The following is a 21,675-nucleotide window of genomic DNA, read 5'->3' on the forward strand; positions in this document are numbered from 1 at the left end:
TTCGATATGGATTATTCTTTTGATCAACCAATATGTTTCACAAATTGCACTACTTAGACATCACCATTATTCCTTACTCCAATAATAAAATGAAATTAATACATTTCCAAAAATAAAAATTAAACAAATTTAATTCCAACAACAAATCAAATAATTGGTCAGCTAACTAAGGAGATCACTATCTATGTATTCTTCGAGCACTTGCATAATCCATAAATCCAAAGCTCCTTTTTTCCACTCCATCACATCTACAAGAACACAACAACAAAGTTTGTTCTACAATTAGAGGAATTTCATTTTAAAATAATACAAAAAGATTAATAGCATTTGCATTAATTATTTAATCAATTACCTTGGTTAAATTTGAAGGTGATACGAACTCTTATCTCGCCGTGATATCTCTTATCGGAAAGCACAACCCGATACTTGCAAGGGTTCACTTCCATAAACCCCTTCTCCAACCCCATCGCAATCACATCTCCAACATTAATCCTATTCATCATCAAAACCACACAATAAGTAATAAGCTCCTATGTAATTAGGGAGAAATATTACTAACAAGAGTTTAAATTTTTTAGGGCGTGTATTACTCACGTTGCTTCTCCGACAAAATCATCGGCCGAGAAGGTGTCACGGTCCATGACTCGAAGCACAAGCTTGTGTCGAATCGAGTTGTTCTCGAGTGGATGGTGAACCTTGAACTTGAATTTCTGATTCCACCGTGGATTTCCTCCTTCCTCTGCTTAATTAATTTCACATTTAATTACATTTTATAATTTTATTTTATGGGATATTAAATAATCTTATAAAATCACACATATATAAATGATTTAATTAGAACTAACTCACTATATGCAACTTTGCTCTTCTGTTGCTGATCCCTGTATTGAATCTCCACATAAGGATCCAACTTGCCTGCTTACATCAAGTAAATTAAATACATAAAATTACAATTAAAATTTCACAAAAATAAACTAATTAATTAATACCTATTAGATCAGTGTCCTTGAGGCCTTTGGCATCCACAAGTAACACTTCTAATTCTCCAAAACTCATCTTTAAGTAATTAATTGTATGATCTCTTCTTCCTTGTCTTTCTCTTTGTTTCTTCTCTGATCTCTTTGTATCTTTTCTTCTCTGTTCGCTTGTTCAGCAGCAGCTAGATATATATAGAGGAAGCAGGGGGATGGATGATTAATTAATTTATTAAATTTCAAGTCAAATGATTAATTGATCCAGTCAATGATTTGAACATTATTGACCAGGAACAGCTCAGCAAGAAGCGGTCAAATTGTACTCGTGTTGTATCATTTTGATTAATTAATTGTACTCGGTCAAATTATATTAAATTAAATTTATATGTTGAGACTATCTTAATAGATAATTTATCAAGTATTGAGTGTAGACTATAGAGTGAGCGTAGAGCAGCCGAGTAAATTGAGGGATTCATCTGTTCACACGCGAGTTAACTTATTTTATTATAATTCGAACCCTAAATTTGCACCTCCCTGTAAATCCATATATGAGAAAGAGTCTCTCCTCAATATAAACTAATCAATATATCTTGAAACTTCTAATATGGAACTAAAATCACATTCAAATCTTTTACCATTCCGTCTCTTTTTGATTCACATATAACCAACAAATAATAATCTAACAAAGAATCTTTTCATCATATAAATGTAAGAAAATCAAATTAAATTACAGTAGGATATGGAAAAAATCTTATACTGCACGTAGTTAAAGCATACTTGAATTTAGAGACACCATCTCTAAGCTACCTCTAAATTATGAAGTGGAAGTCGAAACAAGATCTTCCAAAGGGTTAGGGCTTCGACATCGTACATTCTCACTAAATGGGAAGTAAGAAATAATCTTTCGGTGTCTAATCCTACGGAGATCACACCCTATATATAATCCAATATCCACTATCGGTTATCAACCCATTAATGATAATGGATATCAGGTACGTTTAAGATAAATGAGTCTACACATATAATATACATACCCAAAAATAAATCTAATAACACAACAATTAGATCACTTTAATGAGTTTGAATTTAAGTGGCAAAATAAAGGGTTATAAATTCATGGTAAGTCCATTAACAAGTTATTGGATATTTAAAATATCTAACAATCTCCCACTTACATTACATGTGAAAATAATACAAAACAATATGTCCTTAGTTACATGTAACAATGTCAATCTTTATGAGTAAAAATACCCTCTTAAAGAATGTGGTCCATCAATTCCATTAGTAAGGGCCAAAGGGACTAAAGAAGTCATAACTACTATAACTATAGTAAGTCTCACAGTAATCATAATACGAACTTATTGATAGAATAGATTTGATGTGTATATGTAGCATGAAAATTATATGAAAAGTAATATGTCATGCACATCCTCAACTAATCCTCCTAATGACCCAAAGAGTCTAGGTCATGTTTACAAATACCTTAAACTAAACTACAGTTGTAAATCATAACCTAGACTTTATGACTCAAACTAGAGTCCATATCATATTTATGTACCAAATGCTAATTTGCATTAATAAATTATGATATCTTTATTTTAGAATGATAATTAAAATCCATTACTATTACAACAAATAAGAAGTATATGAAAAATGAACATACATACGTAATAACAAAAGTGTTCATTGTTAGATCACTTCGAAACTAGGGGTGAATAGCTTCTCGCGCTTTGTTGATTATGATGTGCAGTGGATAAACTCGACGTAAAGCTCTTTAATGCTAACAAGATGGATTTATTTGGTATCCACCTCAAGAAGAGGTGCCTGATCTAAGGATTCGGCCCTCATGCACACTCTCCACTATGAAACACTCATCCTCGGAAATAATCCAAAGGCAGAGAAGCCTTGTACATACTCTCAATACAACAAAAAGAAAAGAAAAATAAATACAAATGAAATCTTACAAGATTTACAATAATTAAGCTCTAGCTTGCTCTCTTCTTGTTTGGAGACACCTATTGATACTTAGAAAATGCAGCAGTACTTTTTCTCCAAGAGCCTTCAAGAATCGTCGGCGGTCGGCTTGAGAGGAATCAAGAGAGTTGTTGTGAATAATGTCGCTAAAACCCTTTTAACGGGTGCACAACAACTATATTTTCAACCTTAAGTGATTACTCTAATCGCTTAAGTATTCTTAATCGATTAGCTGAGTCAATTAAGAACCTTTCTATTTGCGTGAGAATCAGTCGTAGGCGATTAAATTTCCCTGCTTAATTGCCTATCGTAGCTACTGTTTACTTGCAGAAAACCTTAATTGCTTAGCCTAAGCGATTAAGCCATGCTGAATTGCTTAGGCTAAGCAATTAAGCTAGCTTATGTTTGCTCACGTCAAACAACTCCTAAGCGATCACCTTAATCGATTGGGCTATGGTAATCGATTAGCCCAATCGATTACTAAACCCTAACTTCTAGTGTTCTCTTACCCAATATCCGGTCAACCGTGACATGTTGAGACTTCTTATTGCCTAGCATCTGGTCAACCTTGACCTGTTAGGACTTTTTCACCAAGTGTCCGATCAATCCTTTAATCCACTTAGACTTTTCTCCTTGTGCCAAGTATCTAGTTAATCCTTTGACCCGCTTGGACTTTTCTCCTTGTTCTAAGTATATGGTTAATCCTTTGACATACTTGGACTTCCAATCACCAGGTGTCTGGTCAACCATGACCCACCTGAATTTCCACATGCCTAACTTCACTCATCAGGACTTTCTCACTATCTAGCTTCACCCACTATGACTTTCACCTGGCTTCACTCACCAGAACTTTCCACACTAAATGTCCGGTCAACACTGACACACTTAGATTTTCTTCTTCTACCAACCTTTCCGTTGGACTTTCCAATCAAGTATCCAGTCAACCTTGACCTACTTGACTCTTCTTCACATCAAACTGGTTAAATCTCGACCAATCTTCTCATAACGGACAATTGCACTTGCAATCTTCATATATTGTCAAACATCAAAACTCAAATATCAAGATTCAAACTTGAGCCAACTCAAGCTTAGTCAAACTAGTCAACCTTGACTTAAGAAAATTATACCAACAATCTCCCCCTTTTTGATGTTTGACAATACATTTAAGTTAGGCTAATCTCATAGCCTCAACTTCTTCTTCATGCCAAAACATGAATGAGAGTTTCCGTCATTCTCCCCCTTTCCAAGAGGGTAGCCTCCTCCTTTGGGTAATGAAGGTTTTCCTAACTTAAATCCTACATTCATTACATAATGTAACAAAATAACAAACATAAATACGAACTTCCACTAAATAAGATTTTCATCCAACAGAAGCACCTCCATATGTGCAACATATACATGAAACACTTTGAGTTGCAAGCTCTTGGTGAGTGGATCTACAATCATAAAGTTTGTACTTAAAGGATCATAGCGCACATGAGAGGGTGAGAGTGAATCACATGGTTATAAAAACTCTATTTTTTAATTTCACAAAAATAAGTATGCGGCGGAAAAGATAGAAACAGAAACAAAAAGAAACAAGAAGTTGATCGGTTACTTGGTTTGAAGCCTTCAGCGACTCCTACTCCAAGACTCACAATCCCTCAGACCATATCGATGGGTAATCGACTATAATCCTCTTCTGGAACTGCCAAAAGAGGGAAACGAGTATAATAGAAAAATTAGAACAAGTATAACAATCTACACTTTCCTTTATGCAGTAATTAAGTATAAATTAAACTTTTGTTACCCAATACTTTTGAAGATGATCGATCGAGCTCGGTGTTGGATGGATTCTTAGTGGTAGTTGGGCATAGAAGCTTTGTAGCACAGTGGACGGATGAAGTCGGAGCAACTAGAAACTCGAAAGGTTGTGTATTGAAGTTGTGATTGAGTTATCTTGAAAGCTAGGTGACCATCAATGCTTGGTGGGAATCATGGTTCACCGTTGTATTCTGGGAAACAGACAACCCAAGGAAACCTCGAAGCATAGCCAGAGGTGGGGCGAATCTATTTCAAGGAAATTGCGACTTTTGGAGGCCTCAATCCCTTCACCTGATTGGGAGCATTGTCGCTCGACCTTTCGGACCGCTTATCACTCCCGACAGTTCGCACGCCTGGCCACTCGGTTTCTCTGCCCGATCGACCGCAATCTCGCTTGACCGCTCACTCGTTCGGACTCTTTGTCTGGCCGAACACTCACTCGGTCGTTCACTTGCTCAACCTCTTTGTTCACTCAACTGCACGCCCGTCTGATCGCACGCTCACCCAACAACCCGATATTTTGCCCGAACGATCGAATACTCACTCGGCCGTTCGGCCGCTTGCTCGGTCGGCCACTCACACATCCGATTGTACACTCTCTCGGCCAGTCTGTCCTCAGCCAATCTACCCGATCGACCACTCTTCCCAGTCAGCCACTCTACTTCTTGCCCGCCCGACCCTATAGTTCGCCCAGCCGCTCTGCTCCACTCATTTAGAGACTCGGTGTTCGGTAGTCTCCGCTTCTCGACCTGTCAGCCACCTTAGACATTAGGCCACTTGGCTTATTCGTCCACTTGCCCGCTCAGCACTCGTCCGCTCGGACTAGATCGTACGGCTTCTCGGACTAGTTCACATGGCGTCTCATCCATATGGACTCGACCGCTCGGACTTTGTTGCTCGGACGCTATGCTTGCTTAGCCACTCCGCGGTCAACACTTGGTAATTGTTAGGATCTCTTCGTACTCGGCTAGAGAGGGGGGGTGTGAATAGCCGCCCCAATTCGCTCGTTTCTTCCTACAATTCGTTAGCGCAGCGGAAAAATAAACTAGAAACGAAAGGAAGAATATCAAACCTTAACACAGCGATGTACGAGGTTCGGAGATGATGCTCCTACTCCTCGGCGTGTCCGTAAGGTGGACGAACCCAATCAATCCGTCGGTGGATGAGTCCCCGGAAAACCGGCTAATAAAAACTCCTTCTGGGTGGAGAAACCTCGCCACACTTGTTTGCAACAGCAAACAGGAGTACAAGTACAAAGAATAAGCAAGAAATACAATAAGATTACACAAGCACTCTACCAATCTTGCTTTCTCGTCGACTGGAGTCCGGATGAAGCAGCAGCAGCTGTTCTAGTCGGGGAAGCTCACGCGAAGCTTTCGGGAGGAACTCAACAGAGCTCTTATCGCAGCCCACAAATCTTCAGCAGAAGAGAAGAAAGAAGGAAGAAGAAGTAGTTGCACCAAAGCCTTGATCTCCTTTTATATCCTGCGAACCTGCACAGCGAAGACAGAAGCCAGCGGAGAAGACGGAGCGACCCGTTGTGACTCAACGGTCGAATCGTGGACCGATCAGGCTCCACCCTGATCGGTCCAGAACCCTTCTGATCGGTCCCTAGACCGATCAGATTGCTCCACAGAAAGTGCCCAACTTTCTGTTCGTTTCCTGATCGGTCTGTGGACCGATCAGGCCACAGCTGGATCGGTCCACAGACCGATCCCACCTCTCTCGGCTGCGTCTCTGATCGGTCGTGGAGACCGATCAGGCTTCATGCTGATCGGTCCCCAGACCGATCAGGCTTCATGCTGATCGGTCCCCAGACCGATCAGTAAGCTCACAGAACTGCGCTTTGCCTTCTGTTTGTTATCTGATCGATCAGATACACAAACGTATCGCTGGATCGGTCTGCAGACCGATCCAGAGCTTGGTTTTTGCCCAAACCAAGTCCCAAACCTTTCAAACCAATATCCGGTCAACCTTGACCTGTTGGTACATCATGCTTAGCATCCGGTCACTCCCTTGACCTGCTAAGACTCCCCACCAAGTGTCCGGTCAATCCCTTTGACCCACTTGGACTTTCCTCTTCGTGCCAAGTATCCGGTCACTCCTATGACCTACTTGGACTTGCCATCACCAGATGTCCGATCACCCTTGATCTATCTGGATTTTCCCTTGCCCGGCTTCACTCACCAGGACTTTCACCTAGCTTCACTCACTAGGGTTTTCACACTGCCTAACATCCCAGTTAGGACTTTCTCACTGCCTGGCTTTACTCACCAGGACTTTCCAACTGCCTAACATCCCAGTTAGGACTTTCCCACTGCCTGGCTTCACTCACCAGGACTTTCCACACTGCCTAACATCCCAGTTAGGACTTTCCCACTGCCTGGCTTCACTCACCAGGACTTTCCAACTGCCTAACATCCCAGTTAGGACTTTCCCACTGCCTGGCTTCACTCACCAGGACTTTCCACACTGCCTAACATCCCAGTTAGGACTTTTCCGTGCCAAGTCTCCATACTTGGACTTTTCCAGTGCCAAGTCTCCATACTTGGACTTTTCCCGTGCCAAGTCTCCATACTTGGACTTTTCGCCAATCCCTGCTTGGACTTTTCCGTTGCCAAGTCTCCATACTTGGACTTTTTCCCGAATCAGGTCAACCAGGTCAACCTTGACCTACGGTTGCCCCAATAATCTCCCAAACATCTATTCTTTTCCCATATCAAGAATACAACTCTTCCACGAGTGTCAAACATCAACATGCAACTCAACTAGGTCAACCTTGACCTAAGGTTGCACCGACAATCTTCCTAAGTCAAACATCAAAATACAACTCGAGTCAGGTCAACCAGGTCAACCTTGACCTAAGGTTGCACCAACAATCTCCCCCTTTTTGATGTTTGACAAAACCCATAATCAAGTTAGGTTAACCCGATAACCTAACTTAGGTTTTCCAATCATCTTCCAATGTCCAATGTTCTTTCCTTGAAGATTCTCTGGACATTCTCCCCTTAGGTTAACCCGATAACCTAACTTGAGTTCTCCAATAATTCTCCCCCTTTTTGACACACATCAAAAAGAATTCCAATGTTCTTCCTTGAACATTCCTTGACATTCTTCCCCTAGCTTAGGTTAACCCGATAACCTAACTTGGGTTCTCCGATAATTCTCCAATGAACACTCTCCCCTTTTTGACACACATCAAAAAGAAAAAGGAGGGTATCAAGGTCAAGAGTTTCTTCCTAATGAAAGTCTCATACCTTTCATTGAAACTCTTAATTTCCCCCTTGATACTAAACTCAACAATCAACTTAGTGATAATCCCATATCACTAATCCTCAAAAGTCTTAAGGAGTAAAAACTCCCCCTAAAAGTCAACTCCCCCTTGACAATCAGGTAAAACTCCCCCTAAAGGTCAACTCCCCTTTTGACCATTGCACCAACAATGTCTTGAGTTTCAAATCTTTAGAAATCCACAAAACCCAACTTCCAGCTGAAATTTCATACCAATAGCTGAGAATCAGAAACTGGCACGCTCTGATCGGTCCCCAGACCGATCATCCCTTCACCAGATCGCACTCGTGCTACTGGAACTCACTGGATCGGTCTGCAGACCGATCCACAATACTCTGGATCGGTCCGCAGACCGATCAGATCTTCTCTGGATCGGTCCCCGGACCGATCCAGCCACTGAAATCAGAACTTCTGATTTTCTCCCCGGGAGAAGTTCAGAAACTCACAGAAAATTACAGAAAATTCAAAAAATTGTGAAATTTTGAGGATACATTCCTCATAACATATACTATCATGGAAAAATAGTTTTCTATGAAAATAACTTCCATTTTTCAATCTTGATACAAAGTTCAAAAACTTTGAAATCGTTCAAGTTTAACTCAACTTTGTATCACAATGTTCAATGATAAATGCTATCACTAGGAAAGCTTCATCAAGATTTTTCAAATCAATTTTAAAATACTTTTAAAACCATTTGAATTTAGGACCATAATCTTAGGGCTAGATGTACATGACTTGTACACAAGCTTTCCCTATAATCCTTAATTTCTTGAATTAGGGTCATCTAGGTACAAGGACAATGCACCTTGATCCTAACTCATGATCCTAATATCTCACACACATCTAAGGTGTATCAAACCACATTCAAGTCAATTTGATGTGAGATATGGGTTAAGGTCAACTTAGGCTAAGTTCTCATGCATTTTCTAAACACCAATTTGATCTCAATATCAAATTATATGTTTGTCCTTAAATCAATTTCATTGATTATAATGCAAGAGATGATGACATGGCATATAATGATATCATAAGTAAAAATATGTGCCAATGTCATGATGTCATGGCATAAAGTTTGAAAACTTAAATAAAGCATGACATATAAACTAGCCTAAGCATTATCATGACATTTCAAATGATAATAAACTAAATATGATGTCATGGCATGACATATGGCAACCAATCATGGCAAGTTAGCACAAATAAAATACCTAAATTCCCTATCTAAGTATCCTTAGCCTTAGCTAACTTAAAGTCTAACCCTAGATTGCCCATATATCCCTAAGAGAAAACCAAAATCCCAATTATGGTATTTCTCTAGGTTTTCTTAAATTGTGCCAAATAAGATTAAAATCGATATTTTTCAAATATGGCACAATTTACTCTTCAAGGAGTAAATAATAATTCTTTTTCATTTTCAAAGGTTATCAAAACCTTGAAAATGCTCCTTGAGTGTCAATTTCCTCAAAGTTGGGTTAACTACCCTTCTAATTGGAGTTGACATCTATGGGATAGAGAATATGCTCCTAGGAACCCAATATCTATTTGAGCTCATTGGGTTCACTAAATATTCACTAGGGATGACTTCCCTAGCAACCCTCCTAATGACCCTCTTAGGCTTTAAAGCCTTGGTCATTTGGAACTCATCAAGATCAACTCTAGGGGTGACTCCCCTTGTGACCTTGGTGGAGGTCTTCCTAGCCCTAGGTTTTGTTCCATAATCGAATGGAACACTATGATAAGTGGGCTTGACCACTTGGGACTTAGGTTTGTGTCCCAAACCTTTCTTGTCCTTGGACTTGGGTTTTTGACTCTTAAACCCTAGAGATGACTTCTCCATGTTTTTAAGAGCCTTTTCTAAATTATCAAGTCTTGACCTCAAGACTTGATTTTCCCTCACTAATACCTCAAGTGTTAATTTGTCATTTTCTCTTGAGATATTCCTAGGCATGTGTCTAGTCTTCTTGGGATTTCTACCTAGGTTTTCCTTAACTTTAGAAACGTTAATCCTAGGGTTGGTATTTCTAGTGTTATCCTTACCTAGGCTAACATGTTTAGCTCCTAAGCACATGTATTGATTCCTAAGGTTATCATGCTTGTTATTATCGACAAGTGCAATAAAATTCCTAGCATGCATTTTATTAGAATTGCAAAAATGAACCTTAGAGGTTACCTTAGGGTTTGTCTTAGCTCCCCCTATCGATGTGCCCGGTCTCTTGCCCTTGTGAGGTTGCCTCTCCCTCGGACAATGACTCCTATAGTGTCCCCTTTGCTTGCATTGGAAGCACACGATGTGCTCCTTGCCCTTGCGTTTCGGGACTCCGGCTTCCTTGACCTTTGGCGCCGGTGGAGTCTTTCTTACCCTCTTCGGACACTTACTCTTGTAATGTCCATGTTCCCTACACTCAAAGCACATAATGTGTAATTTAATTGAACTTAAATTGCTTGAGTTACCTAGGGTTGAGGGTGGATGCGAGCTCTCTTCTTCATCCCTTTCGGAGGTAGAAGCTTCTTCTTTCTCCGATCTTGAACAAGAGGAACTCTCCTCCTCTTCTTCCTTACATGTTGAGTAGCCCTCAACTCCCAATTCGCTCTCTCCATGATGTGAGCTACTTGGCTCACTAGGCTCCTCTTCATGGCTTGAAGTGGAGCTCTCCTCATGGTACTTGGCCAAGTTATCCCATAATTCCTTGGCATTGTTGTAACCTATCTTACACAAGATGTTAGTAGGCAATGAAAATTCAATTATTCTCGTTACCTCTTCGTTGATTTCGGATTTGTGAATTTGTTCTCTTGTCCACTCTTTCTTCTCAAGTGGTTTTCCTTCCTTATCCACCGGAGGAATAAAACCTTCTTGTACACAAAACCAATTCATTATGTTAGTCATAAGAAAGTACTTCATCCTTACCTTCCAATACGCGAAGTCACCGCATTCGTAGAAGGGTGGAATGGTGACATCTTCTCCGAGTAGATCCATCCTCTAGCTCGTGCTCCCCGGGTGTTAATCCGATGAAGAGCGAACCTCACTCTAATACCACTTGTTAGGATCTCTTTGTACTCGGCTAGAGAGGGGGGGTGTGAATAGCCGCCCCAATTCGCTCGTTTCTTCCTACAATTCGTTAGCGCAGCGGAAAAATAAACTAGAAACGAAAGGAAGAATATCAAACCTTAACACAGCGATGTACGAGGTTCGGAGATGATGCTCCTACTCCTCGGCGTGTCCGTAAGGTGGACGAACCCAATCAATCCGTCGGTGGATGAGTCCCCGGAAAACCGGCTAATAAAAACTCCTTCTGGGTGGAGAAACCTCGCCACACTTGTTTGCAACAGCAAACAGGAGTACAAGTACAAAGAATAAGCAAGAAATACAATAAGATTACACAAGCACTCTACCAATCTTGCTTTCTCGTCGACTGGAGTCCGGATGAAGCAGCAGCAGTTGTTCCAGTCGGGGAAGCTCACGCGAAGCTTTCGGGAGGAACTCAACAGAGCTCTTATCGCAGCCCACAAATCTTCAGCAGAAGAGAAGAAAGAAGGAAGAAGAAGCAGTTGCACCAAAGCCTTGATCTCCTTTTATAACCTGCGAAACTGCACAGCGAAGACAGAAGCCAGCGGAGAAGACGGAGCGACCCGTTGTGACTCAACGGCCGATCGGGCTCCACCCCGATCGGTCCAGAACCCTTCGATCGGTCCGGGACCGATCAGGCTCTGATCGGTCCCTAGACCGATCAGATTGCTCCACGTAGTGACCAACTGTTCATTTCTGATCGGCGGACCGATCAGGCCACAGCTGGATCGGTCCACAAACCGATCCCACCTCTCTCGGCTGCGTCTCTGATCGGTCATGGAGACCGATCAGGCTTCATGCTGATCGGTCCCCAGACCGATCAGTAAGCTCACAGAATTACGCTTTGCCTTCTGTTTGTTATCTGATCGGTCACCAGATCGATCGGATACACAACCGTATCGCTGGATCGGTCTGCAGACCGATCCAGAACTTGGTTTTTGCCCAAACCAAGTCCCAAACCTTTCAAACCAATATCCGGTCAACCTTGACCTATTGGTACATCATGCTTAGTATCCGGTCACTCCCTTGACCTGCTAAGACTCCCCACCAAGTGTCCGGTCAATCCCTTTGACCCACTTGGACTTTCCTCTTCGTGCCAAGTATCCGGTCACTCCTATGACCTACTTGGACTTCCCATCACCAGATGTCCGATCACCCTTGATCTATCTGGATTTTCCCTTGCCCGGCTTCACTCACCAGGACTTTCACCTAGCTTCACTCACTAGGGTTTTCACACTGCCTAACATCCCAGTTAGGACTTTCTCACTGCCTGGCTTTACTCACCAGGACTTTCCAACTGCCTAACATCCCAGTTAGGACTTTCCCACTGCCTGGCTTCACTCACCAGGACTTTCCACACTGCCTAACATCCCAGTTAGGACTTTCCCACTGCCTGGCTTCACTCACCAGGACTTTCCAACTGCCTAACATCCCAGTTAGGACTTTCCCACAGCCTGGCTTCACTCACCAGGACTTTCCACACTGCCTAACATCCCAGTTAGGACTTTTCCGTGCCAAGTCTCCATACTTGGACTTTTCCAGTGCCAAGTCTCCATACTTGGATTTTTCCCGTGCCAAGCTCCCTGCTTGGACTTTTCCGTTGCCAAGTCTCCATACTTGGACTTTTTCCCGAATCAGGTCAACCAGGTCAACCTTAACCTACGGTTGCCCCAATAATCTCTCAAACATCTATTCTTGTCCCATATCAAGAATACAACTCTTCCACGAGTGTCAAACATCAACATGCAACTCAACTAGGTCAACCTTGACCTAAGGTTGCACCGACAATCTTCCTAAGTCAAACATCAAAATACAACTCGAGTCAGGTCAACCAGGTCAACCTTGACCTAAGGTTGCACCAACAGTAATAACTAGCCCTTGCTAGTAGCTTGAGATTATCTACTCAGGTCATCTTGACAGATAAGTGAATTTAATTTGGTGTATTTAAATTCCACTAATTCCCTAGAATCTCTAGCAAATTGTTTGTCAAACAAACTTGAAACGGACTCAATTCTGTTGAGTTGGCCATAAAATAAAGTATTGAGGTGCAATAGACTCAACACATGAGGCCCCCTCCACCCTAATTAGAATTATGTCAATTAATCATAGGGAAAAGCCAGAGAAGTTCAGTGGACTAAACTTCAAGAGGTGGTAGTAGAAGATGCTCTTCTACTTGACCACACTCAATCTGGCTCGGTTCTTGACCGAGGATCCTCCTAAGCATACTGAGGATATTGATGCGCAGACCGTCAATAAAGTGGAGGGACAGACTCCTTCTGAGTTTTTTTTACCGAAACTACATCCTCAACTGTCTTGCCGACTCGTTGTACGCTGTGTATAACATGAAGAGAATAGGTAAGGAGCTGTGGGAGTTCTTGGACAAGAAGTGCAAATCAGAGGATGCAGGGGCCTATAAATTCATTGTGGGTCAATTCCTAGACTACAAGATGGTTGACTCCAAGACGGTGATCAGCTAATTCTAGAAGCTTCAGGTGATCTTGCACGAGATCCACTAAGAAGGGATGGTTCTAAGTGAAACATTCCAAGTGGCTGCAATCATTGAGAAGTTGCCTCCCGGCTGGAAGGACTTCAAGAACTACCTAAAGCACAAGTGGAGGAACTCATTGTTACACTCCCCATCGAAGAATATAATAAGAGTCCAGAGAGAAAGCTGTTCTCTCAGGCTACTATGAAAGCAACGTGGTCGAGCACGGTTAAAACTCGAAATGAAAGAACCTCAAATATTCTAAAATAGGACCCAGAGGAGGTATCAACAAGAAGAAGTTCTCTGGGAAATGCTTCAATTGTGTCTGAGTCGGTCACAAATCTTCGGAGTGTAGAAAACTGAAGAAGAAGCAGGAGGCCAACCTGAATGAGGGACCATAAATAGATGACCTCTGCACTGTGGTCTCTAAGTTGAACCTGATTGGTTCAAACCCATGGCAATGGTGGATCGATATAGGAGCCACCAGACATATCTGCTGTGTTGGGATATGTCCAATGCGGGTGTGTGCTAGAACATGTTTCGTAAACATGCATTGTGAAAAATAAAACAATAATAATTCTAATTATTACATCACACACACCATACACATGTTGGTTGCTACTCGGAAAACCTAGAGGTTCCACTGTACAAAAATTTTGTACAAAGGTCTGAACCTTTTCCTAGCTACCATGTGTGTTGGTTGCTACTCGGAAAACCTAGAGGTTCCACTGTACAAAAATTTTGTACAAAGGTCTGAACCTTTTCCTAGCTACCATGTGTTCTTTTAAATTAAATTTTGGATCGCCTGCGGAACTTAACACGTTTGATCCAAAACTTAATCTATTCGTTCTTTTAGGTTTTGACTTGGGTCTCCTGCGGAACTTAACACGTTCGACCCAAATCACCTTAAGTTATTAATTCCATTAAATATTAATTTCCATAATTGGTTCCCAGTACTGACGTGGCGAGGCACATGACCTTCTTGGATATGGGAGCAACCACCACCGACTAGACAAAACCTTTTATAGAAAGCTAATATTTAATTTCCTAAAATAACTTTAGGTTAACCGAAAAGAACAATCAAATCACAAGAAAAAGAAAAAACAAAAGAACACAACATCGAAAAACATATTCGAAATTCTAGAATCGTAAGCCTCTTGTATTTGGTATTATTTCCATAAATAACTAGTATGATGCGGAAAGAAAAATTACTAGTTATACCTTGTAGAAAAACCTCTTGATCTTCTACCGTATTCCTCTTCTAACCTCGGACATTGTGTGGGCAACGATCTTCCGAGATGAGAACCACCAAGCACCTTCTTCTTCCTTACAAGTTTCGGCCATCAAAACTTCTCCTAGGATGAAGAGGTTCGGCCACCACCACCATGCTCCAAGGGATGCTAGAAAAGAGGCTTCTTTTCTCTCCTTCTTCTCCTTCTTAGATCCGGCCACCAAAGCTATCTCCACCATGAGAAGGTTTCGGCCACACAAAGGAGAGGAGAGGAAAGAAAGGGCCGGCCACACCCAAGGAGAAAAGAGAGGAAAAATAGAATAGAGTCGTTAGCATTGAAGCCTCCTCTACCCCCTCTTTTATAATCCTTGGTCTTGGCAAATAAGGAAAATTTAATAAAAACTTCCTTAATTCTTTTGCCATTGAAAAGGAAAATTTATTTAATTAAAATAATTTTCTCTTTTCAAATTATAATGGCCACCTCTTTCCCAAAAACAAGGAGAGTTTTAATTAAAACAAAAATTAAAACTTCCTAATTTGTTTCTAGAAATTTATAAAAATTTCTCCAATAATTTTAATCCCTTCATGATTGGTTAATAAAAATAAATTTTATAAATTAAAATCTTTCTTTTAAACATGTGGATAATTTTCAAAAAGGAAAGTTATCTCTAAAAATTAAAATCTCCTTTCAATCTACAAATAAGGAAAGATATTAAATCTTTTCTTAATATTTTGTAGAAACTAATAAAAGAGAATTTTTAATTTTTAAACTTTCTTTTAAATCATGAATATAATTAAAAGGAAAGTTTTTACCAAAATTAAAATCAACCTTTTAATCTACAAATAAGGAAAGAGATTTTAACTCTTCTCTTAATCTTTTGTAGAATTTTATAAAAGGAAAGATTTAAATTTTTAAACTCTTTTAAATTATATTATCCACATAAGAAAAATTTTAAAATTAAAATTCCTTTTTATTTTAATAGGGCCGGCCACATGAATTCACCCATGAACATACCCATGGCCGGCCCTAGCTTGGTCTCCAAGCTAGCTTGGCCGGCCCCTATAGGATGGGTAAGAAGGTGGGTATAGGTGGGTATAGTACTCTATAATTAAGAGGCTACGATAGGGACCGAGAGGAGGAATTGGTTTTGGTCTCCCGATAAAATTAAGCATCCAGTGCTCGCCCCGAACACACAACTTAATTTTATCAATAATAATTCATTCCACTAGAGAACTATTATTGAATTACCGCACCAATCCCAAATTACATTTTGGGCTCCTTCTTATCATGAGTGTGTTAGTCTCCCTGTGTTTAAGATATCGAATGTCCACTAATTAAGTGAGTTACTGACAACTCATTTAATTAATATCTTAGTCCAAGAGTAGTACCACTCAACCTTATCATCATGTCGGACTAGGCCCACCTGCAGGGTTTAACATGACAATTCTTATGAGCTCCTCTTGAGGACATTATCAACCTAGTATCTCTAGGACACAGTTTCCTTCTATAATCAACAACACACACTATAAGTGATATCATTTCCCAACTTATCGGGCTTATTGATTCATCGAACTAAATCTCACCCATTGATAAATTAAAGAAATAAATATCAAATATATGTGCTTGTTATTATATTAGGATTAAGAGCACACACTTCCATAATAACCGAGGTCTTTGTTTCTTTATAAAATCAGTATAAAAGAAATGACCTCAAATGGTCCTACTCAATACACTCTAAGTGTACTAGTGTAATTATACAGTCAAGATAAACTGATACCTAATTACACTACGACCTTCTAATGGTTTGTTCCTTTCCATTTTGGTCGTGAGCTACTGTTTATAATTTATAAGGTACTGATAACATGATCTTCTGTGTGTGACACCACACACCATGTTATCTACAATATAAATTAATTGAACAACTACATTTATCACAAATGTAGACATTTGACCAATGCGATTCTTATTTATAGATAAATATTTTATACCAAAAGCTAGGCTTTTAGTATACATTCTAACAATGTGTTCTTTTAAATTAAATTTTGGATCTCCTGCGGAACTTAACACGTTTGATCCAAAACTTAATCTATTTGTTCTTTTAGGTTTTGACTTGGATCTCCTGCGGAACTTAACACGTTCGACCCAAGTCACCTTAAGTTATTAATTCCATTAAATATTAATTTCCATAATTGGTTCCCAATACTGACGTGGCGAGGCACATGGCCTTCTTGGATATGGGAGCAACCACCACCGACTAGACAAAACCTTTTATGGAAAGCTAATATTTAATTTCCTAAAATAACTTTAGGTTAACCGAAAGGAACAATCAAATCACAAGGAAAAGAAAAAACAAAAGAACACAACATCGAAAAACATATTTGAAAACCTAGAATCGTAAGCCTCTTGTATTTGGTATTATTTCAAAAAATAATTAGTATGATGCGGAAAGAAAAATTACTAGTTATACCTTTTAGAAAGACCTCTTGATCTTCTACCGTATTCCTCTTCTAATCTCGGACGTTGTGTGGGCAACGATCTTCCGAGATGAGAAAGCACCAAACACCTTCTTCTCCTCCTAGCTAGGTTCGGCCAAAACAAGAAAGCTTCACCAAGGAAGAAGAAAATCACCAACCAAGCTCCAAGGGATGCAAGCTTTCTCTCCTTCTTCTTCTTCTTCTCCAAGTAGTATCCGGCCACCACAAGAGCTTCAAGAGAGATGAAGAATTCGGCCACCACAAAGAGGAAGAGAGAAAGAGAGGATGGTCGGCCACAACACCAAGGAAAAGAGGGAGAGAACAATAGAAGTTGTAACCCATGAAGGCACCCCTACCCCTTCTTTTATATTCCTTGGCTTTGGCAAATAAGGAAATTTATTTATAATAAAATTTCCTTAACTTTCCTTGACAACAATTAATTAAGAAAAATTAAATAAATTTTCCTAATTAATTGTATGTGGCCGGCCACCTCATATAGAGCAAATAGTGTTGGAACCCCAAGGTTGTTTTGGTGTGATCAACAAGTTAGGTTAGGTCCTGCGTTGTTTCTAACCTTGTGGCCGACCAAGGTTGTTTCTAACAAGTTAAGTTAAGTTAGGTCCGAGGGACGAGGTGCTGCGGAAGAGTACACCGGCGGACGAGAAGGAAGTGCGCGCGGTGGTTCCGAGGTACGAAAGCCGGAGCGGAAGATTGCTTGGGGAGCAAGAGACGCAGCTAGCGCAAAGGTCGGCACGGGGTGCGACCGAGGGACGAAGTCTGCGGATGAGTACGCTGGTGGACGAGAAGGGACACGCGGCAATTCTGAGGGACGAGAAGCAGGAGGGAAGCACGCTCGAGAAGACTGGAAGATGGGTTCGGGTCAGCCCTATTCTGGATGGCAGAGATCACCCAAGTAAGCGGATCCGGAGCGAAAGACCCGGACCGAGGCGGGACTGAAACGGAGCAGAGGTCCCGGACGCAAAAGTCAACCAGAGTTGACTTTTGCTCCGGGGCGCCCGGAGCAGCCCGGGGCGCCCGGAACAGCCCGGGGCGCCCGGAACCTGAAGTTTGACTAGAACGCGTCTTTCACGTTCTGGACGTTGGGGGATAAAGTTTTATCCCCCCAGGGCGCCCGGAACCCTTCCAGGCGCCCCGACCAAGGCTATAAATATAGCCTTGGTCCAGAAGCTTTTCAATAATCACGATCATTCTATTTCCAAACACTTGTATGCTTTAGTTGTAGTTAAGCTTCTGTTTTCTGTGCCTAAACGCTGTAAGAGGCTTCTCCGCCTGAAGGAGTTTTTGAGCTTAATCTTCCTTGGATTAACAACCACATCGGTTGTAACCAAGTAAACATCTGGTGCCTCGTCTTTTCTTTTATGCTTCTATTTATCTGCTTAATTCATTTTACAAGTGTTAGCTTAATCGTTCGAGGAAGGGTTGTCTATTTTTAATTGACAGGTTATTTACCAATCCTTCTAGCCGACCAAACGGTCCTACAAATAGGATAATTTTAATCAACAATTAAAACTTCCTTATTTGTCTTTGGAAATTTTAAAAAATAAAATTTCCTTTTAAAATCCCTTCATGGTTGATAAAAAGAAATTTCTATAATTTTAATTTTCAACATGTGAATAATTTTTCAAAGAGAAAAAATAAAATATCTTTCCAATCTGCAAATAAGGAAAGAGATCTAATCTCTTTCTTTTAATCTTTTGTAGATCTTTTAAAGAGAGATATTTTAATTTTAATTCTCTGTAATAAATTATATCTTCCACATAATAAAAATTAAAATTTAAATTCTTTTTAATTTAATGGGGGTCGGCCACCTAAGCTTGGGTTCAAGCTAGGCTCGGCCACCCATGAACCAAGGCTTGGCCGGCCCTAGCTTGAACCACAAGCTAGCTTGGCCGGCCCCCTTCTCATGGGTATGAAGGTGGGTATAGGTGGGTATAGTACTCTATAAATAAGAGGCTACGATAGGGACCGAGAGGAGAAATTGGTTTTGGTCTCCCGATAAAATTAAGCATCCCGTGTTCGCCCCGAACACACAACTTAATTTTATCAATAATAATTCATTCCACTAGAGAACTATTATTGAACTACCGCACCAATCCCAAATTACATTTTTGGGCTCCTTCTTATTATGAGTGTATTAGTCTCCCTGTGTTTAAGATGTCGAATGTCCACTAATTAAGTGAGTTACTGACAACTCAGTTAATCAATATCTTAATCCAAGAATAGTACCACTCAACCTTATCGTCATGTCGGACTAAGTCCACCTGCAGGGTTTAACATGACAATCTTTATGAGCTCATCTTGGGGACATTATCAACCTAGATTACAAGGACACAGTTTCCTTCTATAATCAACAACACACACTATAAGTAATATCATTTCCCAACTTATCGAGCTTATTGATTCATCAAACTAAATCTCACCCATTGATAAATTAAAGAAATAAATATCAAATATATGTGCTTGTTATTATATTAGGATTAAGAGCACACACTTCCATAATAACTGAGGTATTTGTTCCTTTATAAAGTCAGTATAAAAGAAACGACCTCAAATGGTCCTACTCAATACACTCTAAGTGTACTAGTGTAATTATATAGTCAAGATAAACTAATTCCTAATTCCACTATGACCTTCCAATGGTTTGTTCCTTTCCATTTTGGTCATGAGCTACTGTTTATAATTTATAAGGTATTGATAACATCATTTTCTGTATGTGACACCACATTCTATGTTATCTACAATATAAATTAATTGAACAACTACAACAAATGTAGATGATTTGACCAAATGTGATTCTTTATTCGAAATAAATGTTTACAAAAGCTTAGACTTTCAGTATACACTCTAACAACACATACAAGGATACAACATGTCAAACACTATAGCATAATTAAAATTCTACAAGAAGTAAATTTACGCTAGGTATACCTTACGGATGACCTGTAACGAGAAGAGCATCAACCGTAGCGATGTTGTCGAACCTCGCCTCTATTTGTATCCACGCTGAGCTCCTCATGACAACTCCTTAAGTACAAGTCTCTCTTTCGGAAGTTACTAGCCACGAGCGAAGAAGAGAGATCAAGAGGAAGAAGAAGAGAAGCACACAAGGGATAATTTTTCTCCCTTTGTGGTGGTCACGGCAATAAGAGGGAGCACCCTCTTGTTAGTGGTGAGAGAGAGAGGAGAGGGAGAGGAGGATTGGGTTTCCAAAGCCAATCAACCAAATAATGAAACTTGTATGTAATTCCCTCTCAATTACGTATATATATAATTCTCTTTAATGAGTTGGATTAAAAAATCCAAATCCAACCCATTATCCCTTAACTAAAAATTTTCCTATTAACCGCTTAGTTTGGTTTACAACTAAGCCAAGTTGGTTCATAATTAATTCATGATTAAACCAAATATGATTCAACTCTACTGATCCTGTCCGAAAGCTGAATCAACGGACGCTGGGCACGTGGCGCTCTCCAAGTGGCTGACGTAGATCTCCTGACTATTCGCACGGGCCTCCGGTGAACCTGCACAGAAGTCGGGCCGGGAAGGGGTTCCCGGCGACGACCCTCCGACGCTCAAGTCAGGTAAGCGAACAAGCAAGTGGCGTCGAATATGTGATATCGCGTACCTATGGTGAAGTGCGAGGCTCCTTATATAGAGCTGGGAAGGAGCTCATGCACACATACCGAGGCGAATACGTGTCCCCAGCCCATACCTTAGTAAGGGCTTGTCAGAAGGCTTACCTGACACCATACTGCTACAGTCCAAACATGTCTTCGATGGGACAGCGGAACCCCTTGTCGTAAGATTTGGAGTATGGTTTGGTCACAGAGCATGCTCGCTGTCAGAAGATGTTCCTTGTCCTTTTCTCCTTACTCCATGTCGGGCGTCCGGCCGGCCAACACTCACCTCACGTCCGGTCGGTCATATATAGTGGTCTACTTGGGAGATTCTCGGTAATGTGCTCTATGGAATCTGTCCGCAGTATGCTACCTTATGTCTTCAGCCACGCGTGGCATCCGCTCGGTCTTTCATTCCTGTTCAACGAGCGCCGGAACCCCGACTCCCGCCGGGGCACTTTTTGCCATCAGCTAGACACCGGTCAGCCGGTCGGGCGGTCATCCCCCCTTCTCCGGTCGGCCTATCGATCCAAACTTTTCTCAGTCGTCCGGTCGGTCCATCCTTATCCGATCGACCACCTGGCCCTTTGACTTTCACGTGACGTTGACTCCCCAAAACGGGGGTCCCCTGTTCTTACCGCCGGATCACTTGCCTCCCCTTCAAGTCTAGTCGAAGGAGGCGATCAGTCCGACTGACTGGACTGCGAGTTTAGCCGGGCGGCTACTTCGTGCCATTATCC

The 21,675-nt window shown here is 40.9% G+C and overlaps 1 protein-coding gene across 2 annotated transcripts; it reads right to left on the minus strand.

Annotated features, from left to right (window-relative positions):
* Positions 1 to 53: 53 nt before the first annotated feature.
* On the minus strand, positions 54 to 1,133 carry LOC121990416 (elicitor-responsive protein 1-like). Of its 2 annotated transcripts, none has more exons than XM_042544549.1 (5): positions 990 to 1,133; positions 850 to 915; positions 595 to 739; positions 353 to 492; positions 54 to 248 (listed from the first exon to the last, which is right to left on the minus strand). In XM_042544549.1, the coding sequence occupies exons 1-5, from the start codon at positions 1,054 to 1,056 to the stop codon at positions 163 to 165; spliced, it is 504 nt and encodes a 167-aa protein (XP_042400483.1). In that variant the 5' UTR covers positions 1,057 to 1,133; the 3' UTR covers positions 54 to 162. The 2 variants fall into 2 exon arrangements, with proteins under 2 accessions (XP_042400483.1, XP_042400482.1); XM_042544548.1 differs by having other exon boundaries at positions 595 to 742.
* Positions 1,134 to 21,675: the final 20,542 nt, after the last annotated feature.

This window comes from Zingiber officinale, chromosome 6B (genome assembly GCF_018446385.1).
Source record: "Zingiber officinale cultivar Zhangliang chromosome 6B, Zo_v1.1, whole genome shotgun sequence".
NCBI lineage: Eukaryota > Viridiplantae > Streptophyta > Magnoliopsida > Zingiberales > Zingiberaceae > Zingiber > Zingiber officinale.